General features: G+C 39.3%; 2 protein-coding genes and 1 long non-coding RNA gene across 3 annotated transcripts; 1 reads left to right on the forward strand and 2 right to left on the reverse strand.

The window, feature by feature from the left end:
* Positions 1 to 218: 218 nt before the first annotated feature.
* On the reverse strand, positions 219 to 3,229 carry LOC102079648 (uncharacterized). Its single transcript, XR_268470.4, has 3 exons — positions 3,174 to 3,229; positions 2,210 to 2,236; positions 219 to 644 (listed from the first exon to the last, which is right to left on the reverse strand). It is a non-coding gene; the product is annotated as an uncharacterized LOC102079648 (long non-coding RNA).
* A 5,781-nt stretch (positions 3,230 to 9,010) lies between these two features.
* On the forward strand, positions 9,011 to 10,279 carry LOC102079724 (uncharacterized). The gene is made up of 3 exons (XM_019355929.1): positions 9,011 to 9,082; positions 9,683 to 9,770; positions 9,893 to 10,279. Coding segments are annotated over exons 1-3 (477 nt in total). The 5' UTR covers positions 9,011 to 9,080.
* Positions 10,280 to 10,816: 537 nt separating this feature from the next.
* On the reverse strand, positions 10,817 to 15,379 carry LOC109200383 (putative nuclease HARBI1). Its single transcript, XM_019355930.1, has 3 exons — positions 15,362 to 15,379; positions 11,149 to 11,982; positions 10,817 to 11,017 (listed from the first exon to the last, which is right to left on the reverse strand). The coding sequence occupies exons 1-3, from the start codon at positions 15,377 to 15,379 to the stop codon at positions 10,817 to 10,819; spliced, it is 1,053 nt and encodes a 350-aa protein (XP_019211475.1).
* Positions 15,380 to 15,927: the final 548 nt, after the last annotated feature.

A 15,927-nucleotide genomic window follows, 5' to 3' on the forward strand; every position in this document is an offset into this window, starting at 1 on the left:
GTCAAATGTTACAGTCAATGAAACAGACTAGCAAAATGTATTTGAAGTTATCTAATTTAATATTTTTGTGAATACAGCAGTCTGAATGTGTCGTATAAAATAACAAGTTTATCTTATTACAAAAAACCTTAAAGAAGGTGTAAATTTTATATAATGTATCAAAGTAATTGCACCTTTAAGCTATAACTATCAGTGTTTATTCCAAAGTGTTCCAAGTAAAAATTTAAATTACAAATGTAGGGCTGTGTAAGTAGTTTCTACTGTACTGTAATTCTATTATTGTAATTTCAACTTTCTACTTGTAATTTCCAGCAAAAAGACTGGATGTGAGAGAGTTTAACGATAGGAAAGAAGGAGCAGTGAGAGCAGAGACCTCTCAGAATTCTGTAACAGATCGATGAAGTACTGGTAACTTCAATTTCCCAAAAATTGGGGCCATGTCAAAACTTGATTTCGCCAGACAAAACTTGATTCCATTCAAAATTTGATGCCAGTTAAAAACATGATTTTTGATAACTTAGAGCTTGTGGGATAGAGTGAAGCAAGATAGAACGGCTTGTCAAAATAGATAGAGTGGGGAGAGTGATAGGACAGACTGAATGGCTTGTTAATGATAGAGGGAGAGAGCTTCTGCAGCAGGTCACCTGTAAGACACAAAGGGACTGGAATTAGTCATATTTCCAATAAGCGTGGCTTTACCATATTCTTTGGACTATAAGGCCAACTTCAAATCCTGTCATTTTCTCAAAAATCAACAGTGGGCGTTATGAATTGATTCTGGTTGTGCTTACTGACCTCTAACTGGATTTATGTGGTATATGGCACTCTCAATTCTGTCAAATATTTAGTAAGACTTTGGTAAGCTGCACCGCTTGATGTATTGTCGGACCATTATGGCTACAATTAATCAGGAGTCTTGTGGAGTAATTCATACTGTGCTTCAACATAATATTATGGTGTGTGCATAAGGACCTGGCACATGTTAAGAGCCATGCTTACGAAGCAGGTTTCAAACTGATCAGCTCATGAAGAATTTGATGGATTTGTGGAAGAGGAATAAACTGAAAAAGTGAATGTGTCGTTCTGTATTTTATGTGTTACAACTGAACAATGTTGTGGATTATTGTGAATGAGTTGAATACAGCTTGACTTATCTGGCTGTTTTGTTTGGCTTAATGTACCTTATGTTTAAAAAACAGACCCGTTCATTGCCCTTATGCCTTACAATCTGAAAAATACAGTGCATATTGGACTGAACAACAATGTTTAACAAATGGTGGTGGAACTGATATAAGGACATTTTTGCATTCTGTTAACACAATAAAAACAAACCGTGTATTGACTGAAACCAAGATGTGCTGCAACAGTTACTGTAAATATTATATGGTCCAAACAAACCTACACACTGACATTAGAGCAGTCAGTTTCAGGCTTCCTGTTCTACATTAACTTTACATCCACTCAACTCAAATTTACTGATTCACTGGCCAAACTGAACACAAATCCTTTCTCACATTTGCCTAAAAACATCACCAAGAGCTGTGGTGACTCACCGCACTAAACTGAGTCTCCTATAGTGAGATACGAATTTCAGAAAAACACCAGCATTTAAGTCAAACATGATGCTGTTACTGTGATGGTCCAGAGTTCCTTTACTACTTCAGGACCTGCATCATGCCGTCAGATCCTGAGCTTCAGATTAATCATACTTGGGATTCACAGCAGGAAATTGATGAGTTGATCCAAAACACACAAGGAACTCTGAATGAAACAAAACTCTTGGTGCAGACTAATCAGATTCTGGACTTCAATGAAATTGAGAACTTTACATGACTTGAAAACCGTATATTGGACCTTAATGAAACAAAATCTGAAAGTAGAGTTGTCCAAAATCCCCCCAGTGATGCAAATCAGTCATTAATAGTTACTGTAAATGCTTGATGGTACTTGTTGCTATCAGGACTATTAGACTGGGTATTAGACTGCTACATGTTTTTACATTAGACCAGGTTGTCCTGGTTTGATTTTCTGTGCTTCATAAACAGAATCATCGCCGCCAAACTGCTTTTTGTATTTATCGAGGTTATCCTTGTTAGATGATTTAAAACATTTAAACGTGACAAAAAAACAAACAAAATAACTCATAGCAAGGATAGAATAGCAAGGAAGTCTTTTCCCAGCACTGGACCTCAGACAAACCTTTACTTACCAGACTTGAGACGATCAGATCAGCAGTCTTAAGAAAGGAAACAATACATCAGATTACTGTTCAAGGATTCAGACAGTTGAGCCTCTTCACACACACATTCCAATTTACTGTGACATAAAATAACTAGTAAAATCCTCAATTTCTTCAAGCTTTTATGAACATTAGCTGCAGAGTCTCACATGGCTATAACGTGTAATTAAACGTGTAAACGTGAAGTGCAAAGAATAGGCACCAATATTTGTTGGCACAAATGCAGGATATACCAAATATTTCCAACACAGAAGCTTTGTGGCTCCAACATCAGTTCACTGTTTAATGACTTAGACTGTTGTGCCTTATCACACGCAATCTGATTTACTGTGACATAAAATAACTAGTACAATCATTAATTTCCCTTAACAACTTACTGTACTTTAAAGAGGACTAATATTAGCTGCAGAGTCTCACATGGCTATAATGTGTAATAAAAGCATTCATACTACAGAAGTGCAAAGAATAGGCTCCAATATTTGTTGGCACAAATGCAGGATATACCTGTTGGAAGGAATATTTATGTATTTTGCAATATTTCCCTTTTTGCAAACATTTCTTTTTAATTTTCAAACCCACTGTATTCACTAAATAATTAATAAACTAATTTTAACTTATAGCATAAATAGAGAACACACTGACTTTAATATACCAAACACTGTGCACTCACAGCTCTAGTTCTCTTAGTTTTTTTCTTATTGCTTAAGTGCTTAAAATCAGACATAACCGGGCTATTAAATTTCAGGGACATTTTCAGGGACAGTCAGAGGTCCTGTGTGCGGGCTTTGCTGCTTCAGATTACAAATCCTGACCATTTGTTTTTGCCCATCAGTAAATGGATGTCACAAAAAGCAAAACTACTGTATGTAAATTGTCAGACATGCTATACAATGACAGTGTCATATTGCTTCAGTTATAATCACTGTTTACTTACCAGCAAAGGCAAGACCAAAGATCTGTTTCAATCTGTGTAACAACAGACAAAGAACAAAAATACAGCGTCAGTCAATACTGCTCGGTCGTTGTGTCCTTGGGCAAGACACTTCACCCGTTGCCTACTGGTGGTGGTCAGAGGGCCCGGTGGCGCCAGTGTCCGGCAGCCTCGCCTCTGTCAGTGCGCCCCAGGGTGGCTGTGGCTACAACGTAGCTTGCCATCACCAGTGTGTGAATGTGTGTGGGAATGGGTGAATGACTGGATATTTAAAGCGCTTTGGGGTCCTTAGGGACTGTTGAAAGCGCTATATAAATACAGGCCATTTACCATTTTATTAATTTTAATTATAATAATAATTTAATAATAATAATAATAATTTAATTTTAATACTTTCGGTAGTCAAAAAGATTCAGTTAACTTCTGTGATTACTACAGCTGGAATACAAACAACAACTGTCCTCTGTTTTCTTTTTTCTACACCTTATTAAAGATAACCATGTTCATTAAAGGTAATATGTGGTTTCATCCATTAGGAATAAGCCACACAAGTTTCTCAGTAATGTTAAACTCTAATAGTCTAAGGAGCTTGGAAAGAAAGTGTCTGGACTTCTTCACTGAAGAAGCTTCCCAGATGTGAAGAGGTGAAACGTCTTCTTGAAGTACAATGACCTGAATGACTGAGAACCTTCACAGTTATAATGCTCTAATACTTTGCTGCTATTAGATAACGTAGTTAAGATCATAAGCAATTATTTGCTACACCTATCACTGCACACTTTATCAAATGGTGACATGACAATTTCAAAGTATGCAACAATCATAAATGCAAGCTTGAATGATATATCTGTTTTTTTTATCTGGTTTTAACATTTGAGGTGGCCTACATTCAAATTCTGCTGCCTAAAAATATTATCAATTGCATACACCATCATTTAGTATAATACATGCTGTTGTTTTAAAACAAATATCTACATACTGTATTAATAATATTAATGGCCCACTGTTGCATTTTATTTATTTGAAGTTAGCCCTTTTTTGTTTTTAATTTCATTCATGTTTCATAAAGAGAGAAGTCTCACAGACCTCCAGATTTTGGTTATATTTAAAAGTAGGCCTGCACAAACAAACATTTGTTAAACAGTTCTTAAGAATTAAAAAGTCAACTCTTATGGGGGTTGTTATTGTTCTTACATTAACTATGTGTTTTACCCTCAGTCTCCCTTCCCTTAATTAACCTGCAACACAGACACACGCGCATACAAGCACGTGACTCTTTTTCTCCCGCTGATCAGCCAGAGGCTCCTATTAAGTCACCACACCTGGTGCTTCAGCAGTTATTGGTTCTAAGATGGCGGTTAAATACCTTTACAACCTGAAGAATGAGCCTGTTTTAACCTACCTACCGATTTGTGAGGAGTAGAACTAACTGCATCTTCTGTAACAGTCTCAGAAACACTAACACACCAAATGAAGCTAATAAAACAACACTAACTGTAGTTTACAGTCAAATAAACTGTCTTCATTTCACACCGGGCTAATAGGAGCTAGGCATTAGCATTGGTTTGTTAGCATTAGCTCATAAAACACTCCCTTTAATAATACAACTTTTTACTAAGAAAGCATTCATTGTTAGTGATGTGACGTTCTGTATCGAGGCTTCGAAGCGTGTGTCGAGTAATGGAGGGGGCGTTTCCGCGAAGCGCGTATCGAGGCTTGCTTCATTTATGGGAGGAGCTGAAAATGATGACGTCCGAAGCCTCGCTGCCCGGCTTTACCACGTGACTGGTTCATGAAGGGGTTCGAACTTTGCCGCGAGCTGTGACAGCGATATAAACCCCTCAGACTTCATTCAAAATTTGGGTGTTTGATGGAGAGTTGCGGTTAGTGAGAGTTTGGAGACAGTTTGCAGAAAGTTTGGGGGTTTAGGAGAGTGAGGAGAGAAAGTCAGGAGAGAATGGAGCCAGCTAAGAAGAGGAGGATGTCCTCCCCTGTGTGGGAACATTTTGATCTTATTCCTCCCAAAAAGGTATGTAAATTTCTACAGAAGATGTATTTTCATAACACTGATGGTGCAATACAATTTATGTTAAGCTGTCTTTACTTTTGTACAAGGTGAAGTGTTTGCTATGTGCCAGGGAGCTGGGATATAACAACAACACCTCATCCATGCTTAGGCACTACAGAGCTTTGCATGAGAATAAGGGGAACACCGATTGTGGAGCAAGACCAGGTGAGCCATCAAATGCCATGATAGTATAGCATGCTGTAATGTTACTAAATGATATAACAATATTATACAACTGTAATAAGTTACGTGTGTGATATTTATATTTGTGCTTTGTTTTTATTGTCTTTCCTCAGGAGAACAATCTCAAATAGATGAAGACCTGGTTAGCATGGTGATTGAGGACCACCAGCCATCTAGCATTGTGGAGGACAAAGGATTTAAAAGATCTGTTAAATCATTAAATTCTAGCTATGTTCTCCCCACTAAAAAGGTCATAAAAGCAGTGAAACTTTAGTTTTTACAGAATAAAATGTGAACAGGCAGGACTGTCCATACCTCAACGTTACAAAAGCACAACCACTGTCCACACCCCAACCACACCTCACAGTAAATGATCATTTCCATTTTAAGCATTTCCAAATAATCATTTTCCACACTGCCAGTATAAATATACACAGTATACTGCCATCACTACAATATACATGTTCTACACACTCCTGTTGTTGTTGACATTTACAGGCTGTGTGCAAAATGCCACACGCTTCAAATTCAAGCCAACTAATATTTTTACGTCCACTAGATGTCCTACTAGAGCAAATGAAGCTTCACGAAGCTTTGCGCTGGTGTGAACCAATTGGATGAAAAGCTTCAGTGCTTCATGAAGCTTCATCTGCCCATCACTATTCATTGTGTTACTTTAATAAGAGTTATACTTCGACTGGATTTATAAGTCACTAACAAAAGCTCGGTAAATGCCTCAAACAGCTTATAAACATTTCTTTTCAGAGAAGAGAAGCAGAGAAGTAGCTCTTACCGCAGCAATCGGGGAAGTGGGCGGAGACGTGCGAGTGAGCCGGAGTCGTAAAAAAAAAAGAGGCATTTACTGGTAGTGCGATATCCCGCCATTACAAAAAGTTGGCGAAGAAAACGTGAAAAATATATGTAAATGTATTATTATATGAGATTTATTTGCTACAGAAAAAAACTAACAGAACTTGAAGTATATAAATTGAATAAATATTCCAAACAGGATTATTAGAATTTGAAATAATGGTTAAAATTCATTAATAAATATTAGGTTATTATGTTAAAATGTAATATATATTAACACATTTATTTAACTGACAGGATCAATAAGAACAGTCTTCTCCTCAACACCAATACCAAGGAGCTGGTGATGGAGTGCACAAGACCTAAAAAAAAAAACGGTGCAGGACAGTCTGCAATGATGGGGAGTTAGATATTGTGCAGAGCAGATGAGGAGGAAGTTGTATTCTAAAATGGAGAACAAATAACACAGTCACCTAAGCATCCTCACAGGACAGCAGAAAGTGCAGTAACAGGTTCCTCTCACTGAGGTATTCTCGTTCACCTGCGCTACAGTGAGGCAAAGGTGTGGTTGTCTCCAACAAGGCTGTGTTCAGCAAAGGCTTTAAAGACAAGCATGCAAACTATAAATAAATAACATAGCAGTTATACTTAGTCTTTTCACAGCAGCCCTCTCTATAAAAGCACATTTGTCATATAAATATAACTGTTTTAACACAAATACTATATTTAGCAGAAATATTATGATTTGGCACAAATGCTATGATTTAGCAGTAATACAATGTTTTTGAAAAAACACTGTAGTGTTGCTCAAATACTAAAAAATAGCAGCAATAGTATGATTTGGCAGAAATACTACATTTAAGCACAAATACAATGACAAAGCAGAAATACTATGACTTAGCAGTAATACTATAACATGACAGTTGTACTATGATTTTGCAGACATAGTATGTTTTTTCACAAATACCACAATATGGCAGAAAGACCATGATTTGGCACAAGTACTATGATTTAGTACAAATACTATGATTGGGCGGAAATACAATTTTTTCAGTACAAGTACTATGATTTGGCAGGAATACTATGATTTAGCAGAAATACTATGTTTTAACATAAATACTATCTTTTGGCAGAAATTTCTGCTAAAAGATACTATTTCTGTTCTTTAGCAGAAATACTGTCATTTGGCATAAATACTATGATTTGGGATGAAATCTATGATATGGCAGAAATACGATGTTTTAGCAAAAATACTATGATTTGGTAAAAATACTATGATTTGGCACATATACTATACTCAGCAGATACACTATGACATAACAGAAATTCTACGACTTAGTAGTAATACTATAACATAACAGAAATATTAATTGGGCACAAACACTATAATTTGGCAAAAATACCATGATTTGGCACAAATACGATGATATGGCAGAAATACTATGATTGGGTACAAATACTATGATTTGACAAAAATACTGCGTTTTACCACAACTTCTGAGATTTGATTGAAGTACTATAATTTAGAAGAAATACTATGAATCAATACAAATACGATGCTTTGGCACAAACACAATGATCTGGCACAAGTACTATGATTTAGTACAAATACTAAGAATCGTCAGAAATACTATGTTTCAGTACAAGTACTATGATTTGACAGGAGTACTATGATTTAGCAGAAATACTTTGTTTTAACATAAATAGCAGAAATGCTGTAATGTGGCATAAATACTATGATTTGGCAGATATACTATATTCAGCACATATACTATAACATGACAGAAATTCTCCACTTAGTAGTAATACAATAACATAACAGAAATGTTATGATTTGGCCTGAAAGCCATGATTTAGCACAAATAACATGATTTGGCAAAAATACTATGATTTAGCAGAAATACTATGATTGAGCAGAAGTACTAAGATGTAGTAGAAGTACTTTGATTTAACAGAAATACTATTATGGAGGAGTAATACTTTAACATGGGAGAAATATTGATACAGACACACAAACATACACATACACAGAGCCTAAAGGGAACAGGGGCTGTTAAGAGTCTGGGCTTGGTATATCTAGGTCAGTTAAATTAGCTGCACCTGCTGTAATCAGCCCTTACACACACAGACACAAGCTGTGTCCCAAAACGTCGGCTGCATCCTCCGGAGGCCGCATTTGAAGGCCGATTACGTCACAGCCAGGCGACGAAGGCTGTCCCAATTCGTCGACTCCTTCAAATGCAGCCGACAAATGCGTCCTTCATTTCCCCGAATTTGAAGGATGGGTTGGGTGTGTCCTTCGTGGCCCACCATATCCCAGAATTCATAGCGCGGTCCAGCCAAATTTCAGCTGCCAACAATGGCGGCCGCTACTAAGTTTTAAAATTAGTCTTATTAATCTTTCTGGGTCACAAAATAAACTTTTAACATATTTTCAGGCGAGAAAGTAGCGGTGTAAACTTCAAATATCTGCTTGGTTTATCAAGACATCTCATATTTCCAAAAGTGTGCCGACGTTTTCGGAGACGTCTGTTACCCACCTGCTCGATAGCAAGCCGGGGTAGCAAGCCAATGGTCACACAGCCGGCGAGCGCAGCGGACTCCCGGCTTTAGACCCCCGCTTTTTCACTACTCAGGTTAAACATGATATATAAGTCACTCGGATAACTGAAATATGTAATTGTTTTCCTTTTTTCGCTATTTCATTTGTTCAGGAATAAATCGGTTTAGATTAATCCATCGGGTGGGTTCCCAGAATTCATAGCGCTGCCCAGCCAAAACCAGTTTTCAGCAATGGCGGCAGTTACGGAGACGGTAGAAACAGCGGTCGAGGACAACTACATTTTTAAATGTAAGTTGTGTTTGAAGTAGCGATACAAATGTTAAGATGTTTCTTAAAGTAGTTAACAAGGCAGTTCAATGGAAGTAATTTTTTACAGTCGTTAAACTTACGATTGTACAGTCCCGCAAGTTGTAAGTTTTGCGACCCCGCGCTTCGCTACTCGGGTTAAACATGATATATATAAAAGTCACTTAGATAACTTATAAATCTTAATGTGTGTTTATTTTTTAACAATTTTATTTGTTCCTCTGTAAATCAGTTTGGCTGAGATTAAAGTTATAGTAGTTTTCCCATAGCTGAATAAACGTCAAACAGAAAACCCAGTAAACAGATGATTGATTGTACTCCAATGTCCTGTCATGTTTTAGGGAGCAAAGAGCAGACGACCAATTTCATTAAACTCCGGAGCGACAATGAGCACCTGTTTACCGGTGCCAAAAACTCAGCCACTGTGGGTTGGAGGTATAAGCAACAATATGCCGCTTTTAATCTGTTAGGCATAAGGGAGAGAGCTTAATCTGTCTTTTAGTCCGAAGTGTGTACATTTTGCTATGGATACTGTTCAGGAGTTAAGAAGATTGATATGCTCTATTATTTTCTGTCTGTTAGGGTCATTCTTGAGAAGATGGGTCTGCAGGGTAAAGTCACCCCTTTGCAGGCGAAAAAAAAATTGGACAATCTAAAAAAGAAATACAAAGTATGTACAGCTGTATTCAAATATGTTTTTTTTTTCTTTTTAGCAAGTTAGAAACTTATTCATGTAAACCTGTACTGCTGCTTTTTTTGTCAACTGCCACTTTTTCTTTCCTCTGCCTTTAGGACTTCAAGTATCCAGGGTCAGGCGAGGGAGTGAGTGGGAAGCCCACTGCTGCTACATGGCCCTGGTTTGCCCTCATGGATGAGGTGTTAGGACAGAGGCCTTCTACTAAGCCTCCAGTGCTAATTGCTTCCATCCATGAGGACACTCCAGGGCCCAGTTCAGCAGTGGGCAACCAAGTTTTGGATGAGGAAGAGCAGGAAGATGAGGGCCAGGTGGAGCAAAGAGGAGTAAAAAGAAAGAAGGACAGGGATGAGTTTTTGGATTTAATCAGAGAGGACATGAGATTGCAGAGGGAAATTGAGGAAAGAAGAGCACAGGAGGCAAGAGAGAGAATGGACAGACTGTTTGGTTTGCTTGAGAAACTTGCTGAAAAAAAAAATGATTAAATTTCTGTAAATAAAAATGTAAATGCTTCACCTTTATTTACATTGTTTTTCCTTTTTTTAAAGAAACTATGTACAACATAAATTTTATCAACACAATTAATTGAAATGTCTGACGAAAGTAACAATAGAAAAAACATGAAATCTTAAGAATTATTATTACAGTCAGGATTAACCTGAGTGTCCCAGTAAGCACAGGTACTTTTAACCAGGTCTGATCTTTGGCTGAGCAGGAAGTCTCAGGCAGTGCTGCTGAATGTGCCGGACCAGGACCAGAGAGATGGAGGAGTTGCCACAAGCAAGACCTTGGTCTGTATTTCCAGCTAGTAAGTGGAGCATCATACAAGGTGATCTCCATAAGGTCTAGGGATCCTCGTTTCCACTGTCCACCGCATCATCTGTCACTTGGGTTTGCAGGGCTGATGTAACTGACGGCTGCCATGTCACTAAGATGTATTCAGAAAGATGCAAACAATCCTGTTAATAAAGATCTAACAAGTAATCTCTAAAAAATGCTCTACTAACAGAATACTTGCCTTTTTAAAAATAATCATGGTCTTGGGGTAGCTCCTCCAGGGCAGACACCTCAGCAGATAGCTGGTCCCGCCAGTGAGCACCACTGACTGCCTCCAAACCCATCTCCCCCTCATCTTGCACATCATCCTCAGGTGCATCCTCCGGGTCCATAGTGTCACCAGAACCGAGGCAGATGTTGTGTAAAACAGCACATGCTGTTATGACCTGAAACAGATGTTTTTTTAAAAAAAAAACAAAAAAACAAATAAGGTGTTTATTAATGTACATACACTAAAGTTCCCATTATATCATTATAATTATTTGAAAAAGAATTTCACTATATTGTAATGAATTACATGTGGTACAAAGGTGTGGTGCACCTCCAGCGCTTGAAGGAAGATGGCCCGGAACCTCGTCTTCATCATTCCAAAAGCACGCTCTATAATAGAGCGTGCCCTGGAATGATGAGAGTTGAAGCGCTGGGCTCCCACACCTTGAACTGGCCTCTTGTACGGAGTGATGAGGGGAAGTGGATGCTGGAGACATGGGTACCCTCCATCTGCTAAGATGAAATGCCCTGGAGGAGGGTAAATAGCCTGCCGGTACAGTGGGCTGTTGCGTAGCACCCTTGAGTCATGCACTGACCCAGGCCAACCCACATATGTATCGATGAAGCAGCCCTGATGGTCACAAACTGCCTGCAGGAGTATGGATGGGAACAATTTCCTGTTTCTGTAGCACTGACCATCAGGGCCGCCGGGAGGCTTGATGCGGACATGGCAGCCGTCAATTGCACCAGCAGCCTTAAAAAAGGCTCTGTGTCTTGCCAGCCCTGCAAACCCATTAGACAGGACATCTAGGTCTTCAGGAGTCCGAGGGAGATGGATAACCTGATGGCGAATAGCCACCACCTCCTCTGTGACCCTGTGGACGATGCGGTGAACAGTGGAGCGAGGAATAGCAAACACTCTGGAAACAACTCTGTAGGATGCTCCACTTGCCAGCCAGAAAAGAAACACAAGGACCTCAATAGTGGCACCCCAACCATGTGGCCGATCCTGGTTAAGGAGGTTCAGCAGCACTTTCAGAGACTCCCTGCTCAGACGAAAATCAGGCCTAGTGTCCTCATTATTAAAAAACCTGTCCAGGACTGGGACACTCAGGTTAATCCTGCAGTACTGTGGTCTCGCCTGGTGAAGGAAAATAAGGAAAATGTTTAATTCTTGTCATTATTATGAATGTTGCTCTTGTTCTTTAAAAAAAAGTGTCAAAACTCTATTTTGATTATCAGACTTAAGTAAAATTTACTGGTTAACTGCTAAAACATAAAAGAGCGAATAAAATCACTTCTACATCGGAGTTTTATTTGGCTAGTAAACAGATTTCAAATACACACATAAACGATGGGGGGGGGGGGAACCTGAAAACATGTATTTTCACTGTACCTGAACTTGGTTATCTCTTAGTCGGAGATAAATCAGTCGTCTGCGACGGCTGATTTGTTGTAAGTCTTCGATTAACCAAAATAACCAAAATAAGAGAAAAGTTTCAATGATATCCATTATTTCACCGAGGGGGAGAAAGCGGTAAGCGCGAGGAGAAGCGGTAAGGGCGAGGAGAAGTGGTAAGGGCGGGGAGAAGTGGTAAGGGCGGGAACAGCTGGTGACGCAAATCTGAAGGCTAGACCGTCCCATTTCACAAGCCTCGCACTTTCGGGCTTCTCGGCCTTTAAAGGGCCCGGCCCACGTATACCGCGAAGGCCGGGTCCTCCGAAGGATGCAGCCGACGTTTTGGGACACAGCTACAGAGAGAGGTATAAGTTTTCTTCAGTGTATTTCTCACATTCAGTATTCCCTCGAACAAATGGTCATAATTTCCTAACCGTAGGAGCTAGAACGGTCATTCTGACACCGTTTTGTTCAGAAGAGATGGGGGAATCTGCAGATCTTCATAATTCAGAGATAAATATAAATTATTGAAGATATATGACTTGTAATACACTGTAACTGAGTAGAGGCAAAGCAAAACTGCCTTGACTTGCCTTCAAACAACGTTTTGTAACTCTTAATCTATATGGAGCATCAAAATCATTCTTTTACCGTAAGAAACAGCAGGCTTTGGTGAACAGTCATGGGAATTTTCAGGTCACTGTTGCAGAGACACTGTTGAGAAAAAAGTGCCTCATTTCCAGAGTTTGAAATCTGAAGAAATCTGAGCGAAGGACAAATTTCCTACCCTCAAACAAGTGTAATTCATGGACAAACGGTAACAGGTGAGGAAAAAATTCTTGAATTGTGAGCATCAGGGATGCCTGAAGATATATTGGCACAAGCATCATGTCTCAACTTTGTTTCGTTAAGGAGATATGACGATTCGAAAATGCCTCTCATTAGAGAAATCCAGCGGTGATTTTGAACAAACGCTCCATTGACTTTCTATGGAGAGTTTTGAGACCTTGTGTTAGTCTGAGGAGATTTGCCAAAATTCTATAAATCCCACAACAATGATAGTGACATTTTCTGAAAGCCAGCAAAAATACCTACGTTTTGATGTATAATTTGTGGGGGTTGAGTGGAAATTGAGTGAGTAGCAAGAAGTTGTTCAGACATGAAGAGAAAATTCAGAAAGGACAAGTGCACACTCTGAGTTAATTGCATAGCAATTATAACAACGCATGTATTTTCTGAAAAATCACAATTTTGCAACTGAAAACTTAAAGAGGTATAAGATTAAAACGGTAGAAGATCTGAAAAAGCTGAATCAGACAGGAATAGCCCAATAATCTGAGAACATTTTAAAGTTTGAATGGAGTTTCTAGGTGAAAGTATGAGGAAGTAGTTAAGTTTCAAAAACAAACAAGTTTTAGCAGAATTGTGGAAGTTTTATATTCATTTCAATGGGACAAATTAAAGGAAAAAAGTGTAATATTTTAGATAGTAAAATAGTAATAAATACCAAAAGTCATAGCTGGAATTAGCAGAAAGAGCAGAACAGTATAGAGTTTGAACGGTGAAAATCGGCTGAAAGCTGAGGGAGTAGTTCAGTGCCGAAAAACGTACGGAAGCAACTTGCAGATGAAGAATAATAAAGATAAAGAATAAAGAGAAACTGGAATTTAATAGTGTGGAAGCCCTTTGAAGGCATCCACACAATAAAGAGAAACAGGAACTCAATAGTGTGGAAGCCCTTTTAGGGCATCCACACAATAAAGAGAAACAGGAACTCAATAGTGTGGAAGCCCTTGAGGGCATCCACAAAATTACCTGTGTGGTTTCAGTTAGGTTATTGCACATATAAAGAGTTGGCCTCTGTCCTTATAGACAGAGTGAATGCTGAGGCCGAGGCACACACGCACACACACAAGCAGTAGTTAAACCCATGTATAGGGGAGAGTTCAAATATTTAGAAAACAGTTTGCAAGGCCTTGTAGCTGTTTGATTGTGCTTGCAGGAGAGACTGTTTGTTCCAGGGGATAAGCAGAGTTAGAAGATTACCGGGAAGGATCTGGCCTCGGGAAGAAGAAGATGTTTTTTCAATGTGTTAAAAGTTGTCAACATTGATTGTATTGTACGCATGAGGGGGCGTTCTAATACCCTGATGTTCATAAAAACTATTGTGTGGTTTTCGGTGAGAGATCGATGCTGTCTGCGTGCAGTATTCATCTCCCACACGTGTGCATTAAAATCATCGTTTTGACTTGACCCGGCCGGACCAGTGTTGTTATTTTGGTTTTCCTCTTGTATCCATCCCCAATATTTTGAACCCGTAACACAGGAAACGCATGCTCTTGCAGAGCGTGCTTTTGCAAAAGTGAAACTAAAAGCAGAGTGTAAGTGTAAGTTCTTGTGAGGAGCTGTTTGGATGATGCTATTTTAATAACCAAGTTATTCTTTATTATCTTTTATTCATTTGTATCTTTTGATTAAGCCTTTAGTAGAGGTTCTTGATTAAAACATTTATTCAGTAGATTACATATACATAGTTTCAGTTCGGTTATTACATATATGAGAGTGGCTTCTGTCTCTCTGTCTGGTAAGAGGTCAGTACCTAGTCGGCGAGGTGAAATAGGGTGCAATTGTGGTTAGCACACACCCCCACACACGTAGACACCCACACACACACTCACTTAGAAAGAATCATTTATAGGTGAAAGTTTAATCATGTTTTGCTTGCAACTGCAAAATTGTGCGTGCATATGTGACAGTTTGTGCAGAACGTGGGCCTGATGTTCCAGACGATAAGCGGGCGTCTGGCAGCGGCAGGAAGCACCTGCCGTCGAGATGGAGACAATGTTCTTTTTAAACTGTGTTACAAGTTGTCAACAGAACATTTGTGGTTTTGAAACTGATGCATGTGATGACGTAGAGGGGGCATCAGTAAACATACCCCGATGCACAAAACTATTGTTGTGTAGCTTTTGGGACGGAGATCTGATGCTGTCTGCGTACAGTGTACATCTCCCCACGCTGCGTGTGTTCATTGAAATCAATCGTTTGACCAAGCTCTTCTGGACCATGGTTGTTTTTACACTCCTCCTCAATATTGAACCCTAAAAGTATTCCGGCACACCTGCGGCGCATCGGACATCATCAGTGGGAGCATTTATGGAGCTGTGCGACGGACGTCTGGTGTCGGAGTATTGTCGCTTCTACAAGTGCCTGTCATGCCGCCTGCTCGCCTGCCTGTTTCGTTTGGTATCGGCCTTCTTGGATCTGTGATGGAGATTTACTTCGCACCAGCCTGTGGCCACTGCCCATACCTGTATTTTCTGTGTTTCAAGTCGCTCCAGTTCCCCACCTATCCTCCCGCATACCTCGGCTCTGTTTCATCCCCTCGGCTCCGTCTCCTCACACATTTACCCTGTCACTGTACATAGCCCCATCCCTTGTAAATATTGCCCTATCACTGTAATTAAATCAGCATCCATCGCAATCCCGAGCCTGTGTGTGTATCTGATACTAAATCCACCTGTAAAAGTCACATAACAGCTCTGCCTGTATGCTCTACAAGACTAAACTACCTGCTTTTTCAGGTGTTGGAAGAGGGCTGGGCAGTGTATGTTTGCTGATGGGTGATAAGTCATATATAAAATAAAAAACAACATGGCATAAAACAATGTTCTCACTCTAATCATG

This window comes from Oreochromis niloticus, unplaced genomic scaffold, assembly GCF_001858045.2.
Source record: "Oreochromis niloticus isolate F11D_XX unplaced genomic scaffold, O_niloticus_UMD_NMBU tig00000920_pilon, whole genome shotgun sequence".
In the NCBI taxonomy this organism is placed as follows: Eukaryota; Metazoa; Chordata; class Actinopteri; order Cichliformes; family Cichlidae; genus Oreochromis; species Oreochromis niloticus.